Source organism: Egretta garzetta, unplaced genomic scaffold, assembly GCF_000687185.1.
Source record: "Egretta garzetta isolate BGI_Z169 unplaced genomic scaffold, ASM68718v1 scaffold46, whole genome shotgun sequence".
Lineage (NCBI taxonomy): Eukaryota > Metazoa > Chordata > Aves > Pelecaniformes > Ardeidae > Egretta > Egretta garzetta.
The window spans coordinates 9,504,903-9,526,414 of NW_009260268.1; the positions used below are offsets into that span (position 1 = coordinate 9,504,903).

General features: G+C 36.3%; 1 protein-coding gene across 5 annotated transcripts in view; it reads left to right on the forward strand.

Moving 5' to 3' along the window:
• The window catches only part of CLOCK (clock circadian regulator), a 61,391-nt gene that overhangs the window by 21,674 nt on the left and 18,205 nt on the right, over positions 1–21,512 (forward strand). For 3 of the 5 annotated variants that reach the window (XM_035897722.1, XM_035897725.1, XM_035897723.1), the window contains exons 4-11: positions 7,114–7,228; positions 10,152–10,242; positions 12,189–12,248; positions 12,653–12,801; positions 17,078–17,169; positions 18,616–18,705; positions 20,204–20,324; positions 20,964–21,077. In XM_035897722.1, coding sequence (XP_035753615.1) covers positions 10,196–10,242; positions 12,189–12,248; positions 12,653–12,801; positions 17,078–17,169; positions 18,616–18,705; positions 20,204–20,324; positions 20,964–21,077 — 673 coding nt within the window. In that variant the 5' untranslated portion in view covers positions 7,114–7,228; positions 10,152–10,195. Of the gene's footprint in view, positions 1–2,200; positions 2,351–7,113; positions 7,229–10,151; positions 10,243–12,188; positions 12,249–12,652; positions 12,802–17,077; positions 17,170–18,615; positions 18,706–20,203; positions 20,325–20,963; positions 21,078–21,512 lie in introns of those variants that run through there. The other 2 variants (XM_035897724.1, XM_035897726.1) reach the window with 2 other exon arrangements.

Genomic DNA, 21,512 nt, shown 5'->3' on the forward strand with positions numbered 1-21,512 from the left:
CTAAAAGGTAAGGTGGATTATAAATCAAGACTCATAGCTATATCCTTAAAATTTCTTCTAAATAGACTGTAAAGTCATTGGGTGCAGAAATAACTTCCATAACTTCTTACAGACCCCCTTGGCCATTTGTTGACTTCTTGGATTTCTGAAGATTTTAGAATGCAATAGTGAGATATGTAAAAAGTATAAGTGTTCATTTGGATATAAAAGCTAATAAATCTTCATTGTGTAGATTCTTCTAGTCTAGGATAGAGTTTTGGAAAGATTCATTTGTGTGAACTTCAAAAACTGCTTTTTAGCTACCTTTCCCACCTTGCAACACACACATACGTACTAGAAGTCTGGCAGTTAAGGTGCCCACCTAACTTGTAGGTTCATGTTTTTCTGCAAGATTAATAGCTGAGTGTTTGTTTTTGTTGCAGTAATAATAATTGTAAAGTCTCGTTTTCTAATTTTAAACATGTTTATATTAACACTGAGCAGCAATTTATTTTTTTATAGAATGGAAGAAGTTACTTGGTGTTATCTTGCTTTGAATGTGTGATAATTATGTCTGTGGAATTTGGTAATGAATTTTCTCCTGGACAGTTTTCAAAAATTATTTTACTTTCTATATCCAGACATTATTGCCTCTTGTTATTGGGGTAGAGGAAAACCAATGCTTAACTTCTTGATCTCTCTCTCATTTCTTGGTGAATTTTCATGTATATTTTTCAACGTAGGAATAAAGTGTTTAATTTTTCCTCCCTGGCTGGATTTATTGGTATTCCTGGTATTATTTGGTATTAGTATTTCTCTGAGGGAAAATGTGACAAACCATTTTAGACAAATTGTTGTTTAAACTAACATCTGTGTCTGATACAAAACATGTAAAATTGCTAATGCTCTGTTTCATAAATATGCACATTTGTAATTGGATGACTCATTTCAAAGTGTTATTAACTCCAAGATAGTTACCTTGGTACCATATTTTAAAGTTTTTTTTCTTAAACATCTGTTAATATTGAGAAGTCATCAAGTAAAGAACTTTTTTTTGGTCTGGTAACTTTATTCTATAGAAAAATATTTTCTGGGATAATTAGTAAAATTCAGTGGGAATTTAAACTTTTGAGAATGTGCATGTGGTATTTTTTCCCCTTTTGAACTTACGAAAAAACCTTCTCAATTGCCTACCTTCTCAGTTCTAGATTATTTAAGAGGCTAGAAGAAGGAAGCTGGGATTTTATTTGTTCATTGTAAAATATACCAAGTTTAGATGCCTCCTGTGAGAGAGAATAACAGAATGTCCAGATTTTACACCATCTACAGCACTTTTTCCACAGCATGGTGAGCGTTAATTTAGGATCTGTTCTTGAGCTGCAGGTTGTTTCTGCCCAGAATCCCATTAAAAGAAATGGAGATTTACAAAGACATGAAGATTTTCAGTTTTGAATTGTAATGCTTAATACCTTAGCTTCTCTTGATTAAAACTCATGTTGTGAAGTACTGAGGGTTTGTTTTGTTGGTTTTTTTGGATTTTTTCTGTTAAGCACCATTTAAGGAGGCAGCAGGTATATTTTTCAGCCACGCTTGATTATGAGCTCAGATCTATTTTAGATGTGCAAGCACAATGCATACTCTTTAAGTCTAACCCATGGTTCCCTGTTGCAGATCCAGCAGTGGCAGATGTAGTTAAGAGCTCCTCTTCGTAGAGGGGTACTGTTCCTCAGCTGTGCCAATTTTCAAAGGTACATGAAGCCACACTTTTTAATAGGAACAAGAAAGTAAAGATTGTATTTAAAACTGTGTGAGATGTGGGTTCTTTTAGCCACGTTATTTCACAAATCTACTTCAGCATGTGGCCAGGGCTGAAGAGGTGTGCTCCTCCAGTAAAGGCTGCGGAAGCGTGGCAAGGAGCAGGGTGGAGCCTTATAAATAAAAGTGGGTGCAAGTGGAATCATAACATGTAGTCACGGTCTTCTCTTGTACAGACTAGTTGCCCAGGGTTTACAAGCATTATTTCTGCTACATGTATGGGTTTGTTATTGAAGGAAGGGGATCTCCAATCAGGAACTGTGAATACAAAGGACTGAGAAAATATTTTAAATGAGAATATGGAAGATTAACAATTGTTTCTGATGGCCAGATCATTAACACTGCCTTTCGAATTTATCTTGTAAACTTAGTTAGGTTTGTACTCTTTCTTGATTATCCTTTACAGTTTTCTGAAACATGGAGAGTCTTTAGTGACAAACTCTGGAAACGGTGAGGAGGCAGATCTGAGGACAAGCCAAGAAGTCAAATCAGTGCGTCAGAGGCCAGATCAGTGGAGTACATCTCCAGGCATGGGCCAGGCTCCAGTGTAGCCCAGGTGAAGAGTCAGAGGCTTCTTACAGCTTTCTTGCATGTATCTTCACTGCAGTATGAACTAAGATTAGAGCTGCACCCTGTCAGGGAGGGATCTGTGGGCCCATCTCCATGGTGAGGAAGGAGGAGGAGATGCAGACTCCAGAGAAGAGTGGAAAGGTGGTAGCAGAACTGCTGGTCAAGCAGAGATCAGCCCAAATTATCTGGAACAGAGGAGTAGTGGGCAGGGGTGTTTTCTCTAACCGTGAACTAGAGATATGGAAATTGCAAACTGCCTTCAGTCCCAAGTTACAGAGCAAAGTTCTCTCCTGATGGCAGGACAGTCTAATACATGAAGAATTCAGGAGAGAATTGCTTTTTCCTCTAATTCTCTATTCTAATTCCATGTTTCTATGAGGGTATTATTTACAGTGACTTCTAACCAGACTAGTCAGAGCAACTTGCTTAGGTCCATTGCTTTTGCAGGGAGTAGGCAAGCACACATCTGTGTGACAAACCATTTCTAAGAACATTACCTCTTTTTATTTCTGTGGTTGCTACATTGTTGTCCACTCATGGTGATCTGTCGGCTCTTCCAACTGCTGCTGGTTTTTTGGGCTACGTACAAATAGGTCTGTGGGCAAATAGTGTGCATTCTTTCAAGTGCCATTATAACTCAATCTGTGATACTGCTGACCACTACCACAACAGGCCTCCTACTAGGCAGTTCATCTCTCCTATAGACTGCTTGGACTTGTACCATTTCCCAAAAGTCCCTCAGGAACAGACTTGAGACTGGGTGATATTCTGATAATGGCAACCCACACCACCAGTCATCTGTCCCACTGCCCTTTCTTCATTATATTGCACATAGATATTGCCTTGTCTACTCCCTGAAAAGGTAATGGACCTAAGCAGACGCCTCTGACAGAGCAGGCTACTTTTCACTCACAAATTTTCCTATTAAAAGCCTATCTGGGATCTAATTGTGCGGATGCCTGCACTAGAAGCAGCCCTCTCCTACTGTTTTCCTGTGAAGCAAGTGAAGATGTACACCTGTTGTTACAGCATGTTTATCTACAGAAAATGATATTTCTGGGATGTGTCAGTTCTTCTGCAAAAGTACATACCAAAATTACAGTTGTTTTGTTGACATCGTGGAGAAAAGGTTGCAATATATGACTATTCCCAGTTGCTAGAGTAACCTTTTCAGCTGCAAAGTTTGGACATCATTTCTTGAAATTATTTTCAGCCCTTTTCAGCCCTGTTTTTGTTTGGTTTGCTTTTTTTGTTATTTTGAGGTAGAAAATCAGAGATATGTCAGTTTTAAAAACATAGTGATTTAACAGATAGCCTTTGATCAGTGAGAAAGGATCAGTTGGTCGTTACCCTAATTTGCTTTGTGTTGGTGTGCACAGCATTGGAAGCAAAGGAGCAAGTACCTCGAAACCTTGTTCTGTTAAGCCAAACTATACCTCATTAGAGAGTAGGTTATGGTTTACCTCTCTAAACATCTCTTGCTCTCTACAAAAGTCTAGGGTTATTAGAGAGGAACTAACCCAAAATAAATTCTTCCCCTTCTCTTCCCCTCTTCTGCACCTCCAAGAAAGAAGAAGCTAAAGATAAAAATGGTCGTGCTGGGGGTAAATCTATGAAGCAAAGAGCAAAATGGAAAACATGAGTGATAGTGATGTGCTGTTCTGGGAATGAGATAACAGAACGGATATCTGCTTGCCCATTATGGTGGGATGTCCCAGTAGAGTAAAACCTTAGAAGTTCATAATCCAAATTTTCAGAAGCAAATGTTTCATTGCTCCTGGAAAGGAGTATCAAGAAGGTTTATAGTTTTCCTGAGCGTCTGTATAAAAAATAGGGCTTTTGGTCCTGTGCTTACATTGGGAGTCAGGTTCTGGCTCAGCTGTTGGCTCACAGCGTGATTTTTCTGCTCCTTGGCTTGCTGACCCTGGTACGTAGCTGGTGTTAGAGCTCTTCTGGGGCATCAGGTGCTGTGGAAGTGCAGACTGGTGTGCTGTGATTTTGATTCTTTAAACAAGATCTTCTCTAAAGCTAATCCTCAGTGATTATAATAACTAGTTTGTTCCCCTGGCAAAATAGGATTATGGCACAGAGATCAGGTTGTATTAAAGAAGTTAATCTGTTTCTGTTTGCAGAAACTGTAGTGTTGGAAAACTGTATTGTTTCCTATGTTTTTCCTGTGATCTTTCCTGGGTGAAATTATTCATCTTAATAATACATGTCACCTCGCATTAATTCTGTCTGAGGGCTGTAATCTGTAAAGTCACGAAAATATTACTTATAAAATCAAGACATTTATATAAAAATCTTTTTTACAATATAAGGGCAATACTGATTCTTCCTCAAAAAATATTCAGTAATGTTATCATTATGGCGAAGTGCTGGAGATGTAAGGGGTTTAGTCACTGACTATACACAAAATTATGTACCGGCAACATATTGACTATTGTCCCATCCATTTTTCGGTCCAGTCCTGACAAGATCTGTCATGAGCAAGACTGTAGTGTTATTACAGTTTGTTCAATTTTGAATTTCTTTTTAAAATCTAATACTGCCAACTTGCATACCAGTATTGATGATAAAATTGGACCGAAGTTACTGGAATTCTTTTAGTCTAAAACATAGAATGTTTTCTCAGATGGTGTGAACTTTTCACTGTTACCTTAGGTTGGATTGTGGCTTTTTACCCTATGACTTATTCAGAACCTTATTTCTTTGGCCAAGCAATAACTTGGCACCCAATAACTTATTGCCTCTCCATGAGTGGTAAGTCAGTATAGTGCAAAAGTTGCAGTGTTGCTAGTTTTTGTGATTTTGCTACGGATTGAGCAGCGTTGTGTATTAATAGTTTGCATATTCGTGGCAGCAGCTAAGGTTTTTGATTGAGGACCTCAGCTTTCTTAAAGACAGTAAGTTTCTAGCCTTCTTGGTTGCGGAAAAATGTGAAAACATGCACTGTATGTGTACAAAAGACATAGAATCCAGAGACAAATACACATAATTCGTTGTATTTAAAAAAACCTCATGAATTGTGGGGACAGACCCATGACCTTTGAAAACTTGTGGCTGGCAATGTTGGTGTGTAGGCGTCTTAACCTTTCTGCTGGCTTTCACACGCATGCCATTTCGACTGAGTTAAGAGATCTGTGTGGTTTTGGTTACAAAAGCTTTTCCACTGTGATTAGCTTTCATTTTGGTCTGGTTTAAGCTTGCTTATGTTCCTTTATGACATAAACATTCTTTTCCTTCTCATCGTAAAAACCCTTTTTCAAATATCCTTAACAACTTCCTTTTTTTTGATTCTTTTTTAGACATTATCAAATACGGTTCCGTGCTTAAGTCTTGTAGTGTTTGTCTTCAAGTGTTCAGTTGTGATTTTTTAAAAAATGTACCTCTACATACTGGAAAGATGAGGTCTAAAATTTTCTTCATTAGAACTCTGTTAGAAGCCGGGTGAGAGTTGGCAGACTTGTTCAACTCCAAGCAGTTTAAAAACACAGGTTTCATGTTGCAGTCTCTGTAACCTAGACTTCCACGGGACTCTTTGTCGCTATTAATGTTTGCACTTGTCAAACGGAACAAAACAGAATAGGAGAGGAGGCTGTAAGCACCTAAAAAAGTAGGTCAATGGGCCAGCAGGTTATTTGGCCAGAAAAGAACGAGTGGCTTCACTGAATCATGCTGTAATTGTTTTTCTTCTGTTGGCAGATTGTTCTGCTGTGCTTTAACTTCCTATGTTAATATTTGCATCTGTATTTTAACCACTTAAGAGCCTCTGTTGGGTGCAGGGGAAGGAGAAACTTAACTTTCCTAATCAAATAAGAGATAATTCTGGTGTTTCCCATAAAATCCATTGATGAATTTAAGAGTAGCATAAGCTTAGTTTTTAGATCCCAGCTTCCTTTTTAGAATTTAATATGCTTTAAAATAAATTTTTTCGGAAGTGGTACAAGTACATTGTATAGTGAATACATTTTATTTTAAGAACAGTAAGCAAGGCAGACAGAAACGGGATAAATATGAGAGAAAAAAATGATTTAATGTAACAAAAATGTGGAAAGTAGCATGGTTCAAGGGAAGAAAATATAAATTAAATGTAATGGTGTAAAGAGACTGGAAGTTGATGATCACTTATACTGGTGCTGAGGATTTTTATGGAAAAAGTGCATTTGTGAGGTTAGTTTGGAATACATTCTTGAAAGTGTTTTTTTAAGTAGGTTTTGAAAGAAGGGGTTAATGGCTGTGTCTGAGGGTCTAGCAATAATGCAGCTGGGCAACTTTGCTAGTTGCCAGCAGCGGCATTCTACACATTCTGGAGTCCTGAGAGTGGCAATTTGGGAGACTTGGAGAGGAGAAGACATAACTGAGAAAGCCAGGAGAGGCCCAGAGCGGAAAAGGTGTTTAAATAATGGCATAAAGATAAACTTTGAAGGTATCTAGTGGAAGTGAAGATGTAGATGGTGTGGGTGATACCAGATTGAAAAGTAAAAATTATGTCAAGATTAAAATAGGCATAAAGTGATAGCTTAAAGCAGAGATTAAAGTGTGTGAGAACATCCTGCTTATCAAGGAGAAGAGCTTTAAACTGAGATGAGTTTGGATAGTGAAATAATTGGGGTATTTTTAATAAGCAGAATATTGCATTTATAAATTACTCTTGTTGGAATGATTACTTCTTTTATAAAAAAAAAACCAAATAAGTGATAATTTAAAAACTCATTGATAGAACTCTCCTTTTTTATTTTTTCACAGTTCAGAATTTCATACTTTTCTGCAGAAGAGGATACATCTAACTCCACATTGTTCTTCAAAGGAACCACATTTCATCCCTTAACCTCACACTTTAACAAGTCCCAAAGTGTAAAAGGTAAAATTGTATTATAATTAATAAGGTTCCTATGGCTTTCAATTATCAACACTGAAGGGCTGAATAGCAATGTTAAGTACTGTCTTTTATTCTCCAGAGCATGTCTGAATTTGAATCTTAGAAATAGGCATAGTCCTTGATTTCTGTAGTGTTTGCTTTAAACTCTACTAGTTCCATTGGAATTATCCTTGCAGTCTTATTCGTTGGCCTATATAAGCACTGAGAATATGCAGCATCTTGCAAATTTGGGTGCTAAGACAGAAAGGTCAGACCTTGAAAAATGAGAAACAAATGCACTACATGTACATTTCCTGTAGTCTTTAAGTTTTTTTAACCATTTGTCTTGGATACCAAATCCAAGTTGTGAGTTCTGACATAGGATCTGTATCCTGTAATAAGTGAATGATTTTGTTGAATTCTAGAAATTGAGTGCTTTGTTAAAGTGAAAGTATTGACTTTTTGTCATGGTTTAAACCTGGTTGACAACTAAGCCCATACAGCCACTCACTCACTCCCCCGCAGTGGGATGGGGGAGAGAATCGGAAGGGTAAAAGTGAGAAAACTCATGAGTTGAGATAAAGACAATTTAATAGGTAAAGCAAAAGCCGTGCATGCAAGCAGAGCAAAACAAGGAATTCATTTGCTGCGTCCCATGGGCAGGCAGGTGTTCAGCCATCTCCAGGAAAGCAGGGCTCCAATTATGCGTAACCATTACTTGGGAAGACAAACACCATCAGTCCAAACGTGTCCCCCCCTTCCTTCTTCCCCCAGCTTTATATGCTGAGCATGATGTCATATGGTGTGGGATATCTCTTTAGTCAGTTGGAGTGAGCTGCCCCAGCTGTGTGCCCTCCCAACTTCTTGTGCACCCCTAGCCTAGCTACTATGAAGAAAATTAACTCTATCTCAGCCAAAATCAGCAGACTTTTAAATTCTGCTTCTGCATGATGAAGAAGTCAGTTATGTCACGGGTGGAAGTTTTCTGTATTTAGCTGTACATGTGTTTTTCTTTTGCAGATTAAGGGAACAATATATCATTTGTCCTACAGAACTTAATATTACTCTCGATCCGTATTACGTACCAAATTAGTTTAAAAATTAACACAGGGCTAAAAGTATAATTAGTGCATACCTGTATTAGTGCATACTATATAAGCTAAATGAAAAGAAGTTTCTAACTGGTGTCTCGATTTTAAACTTAATTCCATGCCAGTGGTGGTAGTTTGCTTTTACTGCTGAGCAACCTGCTTGTTGTTGCATGCCTTTAACAAAAATTCAAACAAACGCTTTGCCATAATTTACTTTCCTCTTGACAATTCTCGCTGGTTTTCAAATAGTGCAATCCCCTTACTTTATAAAACTTGGCCAGCTAGTTTGGGGAATTTAATTTGTCAGTACAGCCAGTGCAATTGTTATTCTGAAGAATTAGAGTGAAGGAATGGTTTGCTTCCAGTGTGTCTTCAGAGCACTAGGTTTTGGAGAATAAAGGCAAGACAAAGATGGGCTGTATTGATTGAAGAAGTGGGTAAGAGGGCTCATGGGGCATTTGGGCAGAACCACATGTGCATCTTGTGATGCACCTTAAGAGAGATTGTGCTGCAGCACAGCTCTCCCATTAACTTGACTGCTGCACTCAAGTTATGAAACTTTGGGCAAAAGACTGGCCTTGTGAAGCAAACCTGCATACTATGTGGCTGTTGTAGACTGAGATAGTTTGGTTGAGACATAAGCCTTCTTCCTCAGTTTCCCCATATATTAAAAAACTGGGATAAGATTTTCCTGGAACATTTTGCAGGCTGTCTGGATCATGGAGTTGCTGCCATATTTCTTGTGGTATTAACACTGCAAGTTCCATTGGATTTGGCACTCTCAGAAACAAACAAATCCTTACTTCTCAGAAACTATGAGTCACTAAAGTGACTAAAACCATCTCCTTTGAAATAAATGCAATGCCTTTTTACTATTAAGTTTGTAACATAATAAAAATTCCTGAAGATTTGCAAGTTCAGCTCATATAAAACTTATTGCTGCATGCTGTTGTTCCTTAACCACTGACAATGTTGCAGTCCCACTACTCCATTTGAGCAGCCTCTGACAACTGACTTTTCTATATCAAAGAAAAAGTTTTAATTGTATTAGTTTGTTTCTGACTTTCAGCCTTTCCATAACCCATGTCATTTTCTAATTTTTGGGTACCTAAAAGTACTCATTGAATTAAATACTTATTTTAATTTTATATTCCTTCTCTCGCTATTAATACTTCATTCATATTCTTTATTCAAAATCATATGAGCAACTGGAAAACCAAAAACTTGCTGCTGAAACTTTGCAATTAACTTTGCAATGACTGCTTTAAGAAATGGCCAGGTTAACTAACTTTCTCACAGTATGGAGATCACATTCTAATAGGTATCTTATTGTTACCATTTCACATGTATATTACAAAAATGTGCTTAAGGAAAAAATATAGTAAGAAATAAATTATAGCTGTAAAATACTATATCCCAAATGCTTTCTGTTTGCACAGTTTCTAAATAGAATGTATTAGTACTGACGAGCCTATTTTATATCTGTTCAACCTTCAAAATTATGAGTCTTTTAGGTAAAAGTTAAAATGAAAAGCTATATCTGGTTTCAGAGTCAGAAAAAGGTTTGCACTGGGTTAGTCCAAACTTATTTATCCATGGCATTTAATAAAACAATGTTCTCTTGAACTCTCTATCATGTAAAATGAGATACTACAGTCCAGGTTATGATGGTAATGGAGACTGCATTAGAGAAAGTAGGAGGGCAGAGCAGAAGGTTGGAAGAGAGAGGAAGATTAAGAGCAGCTTGTAGAGCAAATGAAAACTTCAGTATGCTCTGATGAAGAACGTGTTTGTTCCTCCAGAATCACATTTGGTATTTTTTTCTTCTCTTACAGGCAAACGTACAAATGTCTACCACAAGACTAAAGGGTGACATGTTATGTTTTTTACCATAAGCACCCATAAAATGAGCTCCATTGCAGATCGGTATGTTAATAGATACTGAGAGTTTGGGGGGAATTACTGTTCAATGCTTTCTTTAATAATACTTTTCTTATGGTTAATATACAGAGAATATTAATTTATGCAAAAAATAAGAGGAGTGAGGTTTTGGCTATTTTTGACAAAGTTATTTTGGTAGTTATTAGGTGTGTTGTTTTGCAGTCATTGAAAATAGTAATTTTTATTGCTTGAGATTAATCTTAAAATGTATTAACTTGTTTTCAGCCGCGGAACAGCATCTGTGCAGGTGGAGCTGATTTTTAATGTTTACTTGAATGGTTTTTTTAGTACTTCAATATTTGATTAAGGAAAACAAATGTGTTTAAATGGTTAGTGACGCTGCAGATGATAGTAAAGTGACCTGCTAACCTATTTCAAGGGAAAAGTAATAGCTGAGACATGTTTTCTGCTTGATTCCTTGAGCTGGACTTTCTTAGCAGCTTACGTGAACATCTGTCCTTAATACTCAGTGTATTACCATTTTTGAGACTTCAAGAGATGACACTTGTGTCAAATTTACAGAAAGTTAAACCCGATCAAAATACATAACAATAAAAGTAAAGGGTAAAAGTTTTAAAATGCTTGTCTGACTTGTCAGTTCTTTCGGTGAAGTTTTGTGACATTTCACTGAAATTTCAGCCTTTTGAATATACAAATTCCTTTTAAAAGCTTTATGTAGTGGCATACAAATAATTGCTTCTTAACATCACTGAATCGTAATGTACAATTGCTTGATGATTTATCAGTTATAAATCAGGGAGGTGATGTAAGTTTTTTAGAAAGACAATTACTTACCTTAAGGGAAGGAAACATTAGGATAAAAAAATCAGGGGTGGACACACACGGATGAGTGTGGACAGCACTAAATAGACTGAAAGCACACAGAAGAATTAGAGAAATAAAATGTGAAAGTGCATTATACAGCAGTTTTGGAAAGCAGGAGGACAGTTTTGACTTTTAAAACAAAAGGAAATGAAATAAAGATGTTGTATGACGTATACTGAGGCATCTTCAAAGAAAAACACATTCTGATTTTGATATTCTAATACATCTTTAGCAGTACACGGATAGTTGTCAAGCTGAGGAAGAGTTATTTGATACTTAGAATCATAGAATGTTTTGGGTTGGAAGGGACTCCTAGAGGTCATCTAGTCCAACCCCCCTGCAGTGAGCAGGGACACCGCTAACTAGATCAGGTTGCTCAGAGCCCCGTCCAACCTGGCCTTGAATGTTTCCAGGGATGGGGCCTCCACTACCTCTCTGGGCAGTCTGTTCCAGTGTTTTACCACCCTCATTGTAAAGAATTTCTTCCTTATATCTGGTCTACTTGGTGAGGAAGCAAATACAATGAATAATTACTGTTACTGTTTAACATTGGTATTAATTGTATATTTATAAAATTACATACGTGGATGAAGTCAGCATATTCCTCAGCCCTCTTCCATTGATAATGCTTCAGTATTTAAGAAAAATTCACTTTCTTACTATAACTATTTCCAGTAATTGGAATAGAAGTTATCAATAAGTAAAAATAAATTACATGTGTTTTATCTCTTGTTTTCAAAAGGGTAAGATAATGCAAATAATCAAGAAGATAGAAAATCAAAATTAAGTAGTGCTCAATTAAGTGTTTGCATGGGGTTTTAAGTTCCCATTAGAAGTAGTCTGAAAATCCTTTGAACTGTATCAGATATGTAAGGTTTTTTGCTTTCTCTTTAGTAAATGTCCTACGAGGAGAACTTATAGCGGATCTGGATTCAGGTTATTGATGATGGGCCTTGTGAGACATCAGAGTAAAACAGTGCTTTCTGTTTCTTGATGTAACGGAGATGGCGAATAATGAGCTTTTTCTCCCCCACCCTTCGTTGTGAGTGGACTCCACAAGAGAGAAATTTTACATTCCAACATTTATTTCTTTTTGTTTCTTTCAGAAATGATGGAAGCATTTTTGATGGGCTGGTGGAAGAAGATGACAAAGATAAAGCAAAAAGGTAAGTTTTTTAATTAAAGCTAAGAAATGTCTTGTGTTTGTACACTTTGAACTTACCAGGGTGATTTCTAAACAATAAAATTGTGATTCTTTTTAAAATAGCCATATTACTCAAGAGCATTTCTTTTACTGTTATTCTTCAGATGTGTTGTGTATTTATAACTGTGGTTCAATGATTTGTATTTTTGTAAAAGGCTGCTTTATTCCAAAGGCTTAGCTGCACCCCTCTGTGAGGAGGAAGCCACTCATCAAAAATGGTGTCTGAGATATGGAGTAAATGTTTTTGTGACACTTCTCACAGCAGAAATTCTTAAGGAGCTGTTTGCACCAGGAACCTGGCAGTAGTATGCAGCTTATAAAAAAGTTTCATAGTTGTTATAAGACATTTTCTGTTTTGTTTTTCAGAGTGTCCAGAAACAAGTCAGAAAAGAAACGTAGAGATCAGTTTAATGTACTTATCAAAGAGCTGGGTTCCATGCTTCCAGGTAATGCTCGGAAGATGGATAAATCCACTGTACTGCAGAAGAGCATTGACTTTTTACGGAAGCACAAAGGTAATTATTTGTAACAATAAAATCTGTAAATTCCTAGATTTTTAAAATTACATTCACTTAGTACATAACACATTAACAATTTTGCAACTCCTTTAAGGAAATTATAAAAAAAATGTCAAGAGCGCCTCGAGAAAGGTATTCTTAAGATCATAATAATAGGTAGCAGAGACATAACTGTGTTTATGCTAATATTTTGCAAAAGCCAGTACTAATTTTCTTTTTTTGTCCTATAGTTGTCAAAGGAGTCTGTTTCAGGAAGAGAAGCATTTGTTTTTTAAATAACCTTGAAGGTTTTTGTTCTAGACAGATGGAGACCCTTACAATACAGTTGCTTCATAAGGTGCAAGTTATCAAAGTTTTGCTTCGTAGGAAAACTGCTGATCCATTTCAGTGGAAGTACTTACTGGAAGTACTTATTTTGATATTTAGATATGACTGGTTTGAACAGTTGGTTTGTCTCTTCAAGTTCCACATAAAGCAAGATAAATCACTGAAAAAGCTAGTCCTAGGGAACTTAATGCTCCCTCTCTTCACGTCAGATATCTACGCAACTGGCTGCTTTAACAACGGTGATAAGGCAATAGGGCATTGTGGTCTCCAGCAAGTGTTATGGGGTAGGTTGTTTCATGAGAGAGGGGCACATGCAGTGGGCATACAGACCAGGAATGTGGGCATTTTCTTTTTTCCTTTTAGCTGGAAAGAAACCCCAGAAAATCTAGAAATACTTTCAGTTAACTTTCTAATATTCAAGGCATATCCACTGATGTATAAGACAATGAGTGTGTGTCTGTTGTTTTGTAAACCATCATATGAAATCAAACTGATGAATGTCTTTGAACATCCTTGCTATGTTTTGTTTCTCTGGTTGTTTGTGTCAGCTGATGCCCAGATATATTGTACTGAAGTTCATTACAGGTCGTTATTTCTGTCACAAAAAAATTCTTCCACCAAGTGTACACTTACTTATGGCTGTTTGATATTTATGTATATAAAAAATCCCCATTTCTGCTCCTACGCTTGTTCTTAATATGGCACCTTGTGGTTCACGCTGCTAAAAACAAGATTAAGAATTCAAGAAAATGAACTCTTTCACTAGTTAACCCATTTTCTTGAGTAATTTCTGAGCATGCATGCTAACTAGAAAGCAGTAGGGACAAAAGAAGCAGCTATGAGGTTATAAAATAAGTAAAGCTACTAAGTGGATGGATAGATATGTATTTATCAACAGTATGTGTGTCAATTTAACTTATGTTAACGTATGATGAATATTTTTTCCATACTGTAGCACCCCTTGTGTTAGTGTTATGGTTCAAGTAGCTCCAGGTGCATGCTGAATAGTTCCATTAAAAGGCTAAACATAACAATTAAAATGGAAAGGGAGGGGGTAATAATTTTTGTGAGAATTCATAGGTTTGGGGGGGTTTTGCCAATTAAATATTTATTATGCTGTTTTAATTCTCTGAGACACGTTTTTCTCATAACAAAAAGAAAAGCAGTATGAAGGCTCCTTTTTGGTAAAAGCCAGTTGTAAGGTTCTAAGGCCTTTGTGAAAATTGGTTCTGTTTCAAAATCACTTTATCTTGTATTGATGATTCCTATCATAAAATATGGAGTGTAGAATGAAACGTGTGTTGGGCAGTCAAGCAACACCAGTCATACTTTTTTGTTCAAAGTGCTTTCCGAGATTATTTTTTTAAATTATTATTTTTTATTATTTTAGGAGAAAGGGGAAAAAAGCAGCTCGGGAGATGGGTGACTTTTACGGCATGGCGCTTTTGTCCTTCACCTGGTGGCACAGAGTGCAGCTTTGTGTGACTCCACAGGTCATATTAAGCTCTCTAAAGCTCTGGCTGCCCGTGCTTACTGGCATTGCTCTGCACTGGTTTACATTAAAATGTTTTGGACAAAATGTTGGCAAAGGTGTCAGAAGCATATTTTGCCTCCTGAGGTGCTTGGATCTGTTACAATAAAGCAGTGACTGTAGCAATAAATGAAATGTTCAGCACTGATTAGCTGCTTTATTGTTGAAAATCCTACTGTGTTCAGCCACCAGGTTTTGATTAACTGCGTTGCTTCTGGTTCTTTCTGGACCATTTCCACTTTGGCCAGGCTTGGTACTCTGACAGTAGCTCCTGATGAACTATCTGAGCTGGTTATTGGCCAGTGTGGGTTCTGTTTCTCACTGGGGAAAAAAGAGCAGGCTAAACACACTGAATATATTATTAAGAGCTTCTCCTTGGCTAATACTTGCCTAACATCTTCCTTTGAATTTGTAAACAAGAAATTTTTAAAAATTATTAAATACTGAAGAATTTCTCTGCTTATAATTACAACTAGTAGACTGATATTCATACAACCCACAGGTAAATGCTACAGATTTTGGCCCAGCTGACAATTTCTTTTGAGGATGCTCAGTGCTGATGCTGAGTTGCTTCAGATCCAGGATTTGAAGACTGGAGTTTAATGCGCAAGTTTGGTTATGCTCCTCTGTCTGCTGTCTAGCTCAAGAACGTGACCTCAGTGCCATTTATCTCTGAATGCAACCTTTTGCCAGAATTGTTAGGCATTTCTCTGAAGTTAGCAAGTGGAACAAGTTCTTTCCATGTTACTTTGGCTCTTTTTTGCAATATCATACTCACTGTTCTAATTACAGGAAATGTAAAATATCACCTGTACTTGTGGTAAGATAATTCAGAATGGTTCATTAAAAGCATGAACTTCAGCTTTAGTTTAGTATAAATCCTTTCTACTACAAAAGCCAGACTGACCTTTTTTTTTTTTTTTAAAATTCTGAAGTAGGATGGTTCTGTGGGTCACAACAAGCCAATGAATCAGGCTTTTCCAGTTCTAATGTGGAGATTATCTGGGTCCTGTGGACTGAATGTATTAAGTTCCTTGAATTTTGCCTCTACTTTGGTGGCAGAGCTTTTCATTTCCATGTCCTTTGACTTACCCCTCAGGGTTCAATATATTTGTTCTGACTGAAAAGTTAGATTTGGGATTATACTTAGGTTATCCTTATTGTCCATCCCACTCTTACTGCTTTGTGATACCATTTCAAAACAGATAGCAAGAGCCTGATCAATTTATGTCTTTTCTGAGATCTGGATCGTTGGAAATTCTGAACCATTTTATTTGTTGATATTTTTTCCCCCTCTCCTTGCAGCTTTCCACTTCCTGCCAGTTTCTTGCATGACGTTGCTGTTGTTTACTGTTCTTTTAGTTAAGTCTGAAGCTCTTTCACAAAGTTTTCCCCCTTCAGTCTGGGAATCAAAATTCTGAACTGTTCCAGCCCTTTGCATATTTAACTCAATTCCAGGTTTTCTGTGCTCTCTGAGCCATCCGAACTAGCAAACTAGCTTACGGCCATTGTACAGACTTGTCCTTTAGAAATCAGCAGCCTTAAAGACATAGTTTGGTTCTTTCGATTCATCTAAATACTTGATTTACGGTTACTTCTTCAAGGTTGTTCCTACAGCCAGTACTTCTGTAATGCCCATGTTACTCATCAAAACTGAAGTACTACATGGTCTTGCTTCTTGTTGTTTCAGTTATCAGCTAATAAGGAAGAATCAACTTTCAGACCCTGGGGTCTGTTTTTGCTTAGTAGCCGTTTTTCTCTCACCTATGTATGGGAAGTTAATCTCTATATTTCTCTTAAGTCCTACAGGCATCTCTGTTCAAAATTCATCTCTGTGTATGAATCAGGACATAATTCTGCAGTGGAGTCAGTCATACAGCTCTTAACACTCTTTGTTGAAAACCTACTCTGTTTTTAATGTAATCTTATTTCTTTACCGAAAAGAGTGGGAAGAAAAAGGACAGTGGCAATTTTTAGTGCAAAGGTTAGAATGACCAGGATTGGCCAAGATACTTGAAGAATAGGCATTTTAATGACCTAAACTGATCAGGAATTTTGGCTTTATAAATCTTCAAAAACAACACTCTGAATAAAACATTTTATTATAGTCTCAGAGGAAAGAGTATTTTTCCATTGTTAAAATCTGTTATGTACTGTTATTAACTTCAGCATTATCTTGAAGTCTGGCAGGACTGTGGCACAAACTGATAGAAGGAAAGAGAAGACAAATTAATTATGACATATGGGAGAAGAAATTTATTTTCTTTTTAAGGAACAACATCTATATGTAATGAATGAACAACAGAGGAGACTGGAGAACCTTCTGCTATTTCCTACTGTGTATATATAGCTTAGTGGGAAAATAATGGCTTTTGGAAATGTGAATCCTTATATTGCATATCTGTTTGATTGTAGAAATTACTGCACAATCAGACGCCAGTGAGATTCGACAGGACTGGAAACCGACATTCCTTAGTAATGAAGAGTTCACACAGTTAATGTTAGAGGTATATTATTTCTGTTTTTCTGGGAGTAGAATATTTCCTCACAGGGAGTCATTCCATTATGAGTTTTTTTTAGTTTGATGACGTAACTTTTTATTTTCATATTTTAGTTGTAACTCTACGTTTTCATGAAGGTAAACAGTCAAAATTCCTATGCACTGTAATGCAAACCAGTTTTTCTTTTAACTGTATTTTCTATTACATAAAACATTATAACAGAGCACGTCCACAAATGAACGTATTTACTGTCAAAGTGGATATTTGAAATTACCAACATAAGGAAGGTACTAGTTAAGTAAAGAATTGTTATGCATAAGTTAAAATCTTAATTACAAAAAAGGCTCAACACATCCATGTAACTTGTGAGCAATAGTGTGTTTAATTTCTTTGCTTGTTACGCTTCCCAGAAATGGTATGTGAGCATTCCTTTGCTAAACAAGATTACGTGAATAGTTGGATTACTACTAGAAATAAACTTTCAGTACAAGCTATCATTTCCTTGGAAATGAGGATAAGTCATTTGTGTCTTGTTAGTGAAACAATTTCTAATAATAGGTAAATGAAAAATATTAAAGTAAATAAACAAGCACTTTTTATTTTCATTCCATAGTTAAACCTTTTCTTTGAGGCACAGATTTAAAAAGTAAAAAGTTCTGAATTTCTGTACTTAAAAAAAATTTCACAAAATCTTTTGTGGTGAATTTGCATATTTTTTCCAACAAGTTAGTGAAGTAGTTGCTTCTGTTTTTCGAGGGGTTTTTTGTGGCTGTTTTTGATGTTTCTCAAGTCCTCTTACAAAACACACGTCCACAACGAGTGACTGTGACAATATGATATAAGAAATTTTTTCAAAGGTGTGAGCTTTAAAATTCCTATCCTATTAGAAATACAGTTCTGTCATGCTTTTATGTTTGGTAGCGTTCAACTGAAAGATAGTTGTGTTGTGTTCAGTTGAAATAAGTTTGAGTTACGTAGAAGATAAGCAGTCAGAACTGTATCTTCCTACAAGTTTGGTTTTTTTATTGAGATTGAGAATATTGAAATTTTAAATACTGAAATCCATTGATTTCACAACCTTTTACTTGTTCTTCTCTTAGTTTTTCTGCCTCTTCTTACTTTTGTCTCTAGCTCATTTTTCTGAGTTTTCTGATGTTTAAAATGATGATGGAATTAAAAATAACAGGTAGAGTGGGAGATAGGGGAAACAGTGGCTAGCTGTATATGGACTTGCTTCTGAAACCACAGGTTATTTAAGAACAGAACAGTATGGGAATTGTAATGCTCGTAGTGTAAAAGCAAGACTGAGAAGTTTTAGTAGTGAAAGGCATTCTCATTTTTATAGTAAACTTAACTAAAATTGGTCTAAATTATTTTCCATGTTGAATATAGCTTAACATTTGAGTATCTTCTGTTTCTTTTTATTTAACTGCCCATTATGTTTAATTTCAGGCTCTTGATGGTTTTTTTTTAGCAATTATGACAGATGGAAATATAATATATGTGTCTGAAAGTGTAACTCCCTTACTTGAACATTTGCCAGTAAGTACAAATTGCTTTCAGTAACGTATCAGTTTGTCTATGGATGGTGTTCTGCTATGAGTACTAATTAATAGTTAGCTTTTTTGGAATTATAGAATGGATGTATGCTTTGTCCTAATGCTTCTGCTTTTTTCTTCAGCACAGCCCCTTCCTACTAGTCTGTCTCTTGTATTAAACATTTCCTTTGGAAATACAGAACCCAGTCGGCACTCTGTTAGGCAGGATTATGAAGTGCCAGGCTAGCATCAGTTTCTCTTCAACATAACTGAAGTAACACGGTTGACTGCAGGAGACCCCTTTAGAGTTCACGCCTATCACAGCCTCTACATGAGTCAGAAGAGTACTGCTAAAGGGCTATATTCTTGGAAATTTTTGAGACTACTGTTTTACTCCTTTCTTGCTAAAGAACTCTTACAAGCAGTACATTGCTGCTGGTTCTGCTTTGTAAGCTAGGTACATACTTTGGGTTTTATCACATTCACTCGTCTTTAATCTTGGTGGCATTGCTCACTGGTAAATTTAACATTCTAGTTTTTAAAGTTATCTTTGAATAATGTTATTCTGAAATGAGGCAAACTAATACTCAAAATGCAAACAATTGATGAGTGAAAGAGTGAAATTTTTGTAGAAGAGAAGGACAGTTATTGTTAAAGGCTAGTTGTCTTACTATGACGAGAGTATTTTGTAAAACTTGGAGTGACATATTCAAAAAAATGATTCTGCAAACCACAAATTCCCCTAAGGTATGCATGGTATCAGCCCGAGAATTTTGAAAAACGTACACGTAATTGTGATTTTTTTTTTCTTAAAAAGTAGAATTTACCAAGTTCTCAGAGGCATGTTTGTTCTTTGCTTTTAGGTGTGATTTATATATTCTAAACATACATTCTATGATCCCTCTTTTCTGAATACTTAATCAAATGCATTTATACATATAATCAGTTGTTCAGTTGTTCAATTTTACTGCATTCATCTTTGTTGTTCCCAGACTTGTATACATAGTTATGGAACTGATTATAAAATGTATTCATAAAGTCAATTGCAATTATATATAATATATAATTATTGGCAACATAATAACCTATATGATGTAGGGAAGGGCTGTCTTTTGTTCCAAGATACCATTTCAATGTATTGGATGCCACTGACAAGTTACAGTGCCCTAGAAAAAATACCCTGTAATTTCTAATTCAAAAGCTCCTTTACTTGGAATTGTTGCATCCAGGGAGGTTAGTACAAGCTCCATTGTACTTTAATGTGTATGTATATCTGCTGCACTCATGGTGTTTTTCATTAAATGGTTCATGGTGTCAAAGTTAAGACAGATCAAAGTGAGATTTTTTTTCTTGCAAAATATTCATGTGTATTCCAGCAGGTGGCTTGGTTGAGTCAGTAACGTTCTTCTGAACTGTGGAATTGTTTTGCATTAAAATAGTAGCCTTTGTGACATTGTACATCTTGCATTAGTTTAATGCTTATTAAATCTTTTTTCTTTCAGTCTGATCTTGTGGATCAGAGTGTATTTAATTTTATCCCAGAGGGAGAACATTCAGAAATTTATAAAATATTGTCTTCTCATCTGCTGGAAAGTGATTCATTGACACCAGAATACTTAAAATGTAAGTATAGTTATTGCGGGTTAAGCCAGGTAGGCAGCTCAGCCCCACACAGCTGCTCGCTTTCTCCCCCCAGCGGGATGGGGAGAGAATCAGAAGGGTAAAAGTGAGAAAACTTGTGGGTTGAGATAAAGGCAGTTTAATAGGGAAAGCAAAAGCCACGTGCACAAGCAAAGCGAAATAAGTAATTACTTCTCTACTTCCTATCGGCAGGCGGGTGTTCAGCCATTTCTGGGAAAGCAGGGTTTCCCATGTGTTAGAAATGTTCATCTTGTTTCTATAGCTTCTATTTAGACACCTGTAGCAGTTGCAAGAATAAAAACATAGCAGCCTAATGGGTTTTGGAAGTGCATGCTGTAGTAACCTTCAGGGCAGCTGCTTTTTTGAAATAGCTCTAGTTTTCAGGGGGTGTCTGTGTCATTAGCATTCAGGCCCTTCATGCACAAATTCTAAAGGAGTTCTCCTTTTCTTTAGGTTAGTTAATATCATGCTGTTTAAAAGCAGGGGCTGTAGCCATTTGTAATCACAACACTTAAGAGTATCTCAATAAGAATGCAGCTTAATTATTCCTGCTTTCCATTTCACGTTGCCTGTGTGCTTCATCAAACATGTAGCCTATTAATTTGTTTATTCTTTTCTCAGCAAAAAATCAACTAGAATTCTGTTGCCATATGCTGCGAGGAACAATAGATCCAAAAGAGCAACCTACATACGAATATGTAAAATTTATAGGGAATTTCAAGTGTTTGAATAACGGTAAGTAATTTCAGCAATGTTAGAGTGGAATGCTTAGGCAGCTTCACAGCTAAAACAGGCTTGGGACCATTGTGCAAAACTTAGTGAAGAACTAAAATCAATCTTTCAAAAGAAGAGTTTGAAGCAGAGTTATATCACTTCTGTATTGGTTTAATGAAAAAGAAGAAAAACTGCCTATCAGCTATTGCAGGGTCTGCGTGTTTGAATGCAAAATGTAGTAATTATGCTTAATGCTTTCAATTAAAGAAAACTAGTATCTTGTAAAACATTTTTAAAAGATTATAAGAGGAATTTAAGCAAATGCTTCAAAATAAAGAACCTGAATTTAGTTAAGCATAATTCATCCTTAAGCAGGTGACTAAGTAACTTGAAGATCAGTGGTACTGAGTGCCTGCAGTTCTCATTATGCAGTGAGCTGGGAAGTAAAATGTAGGT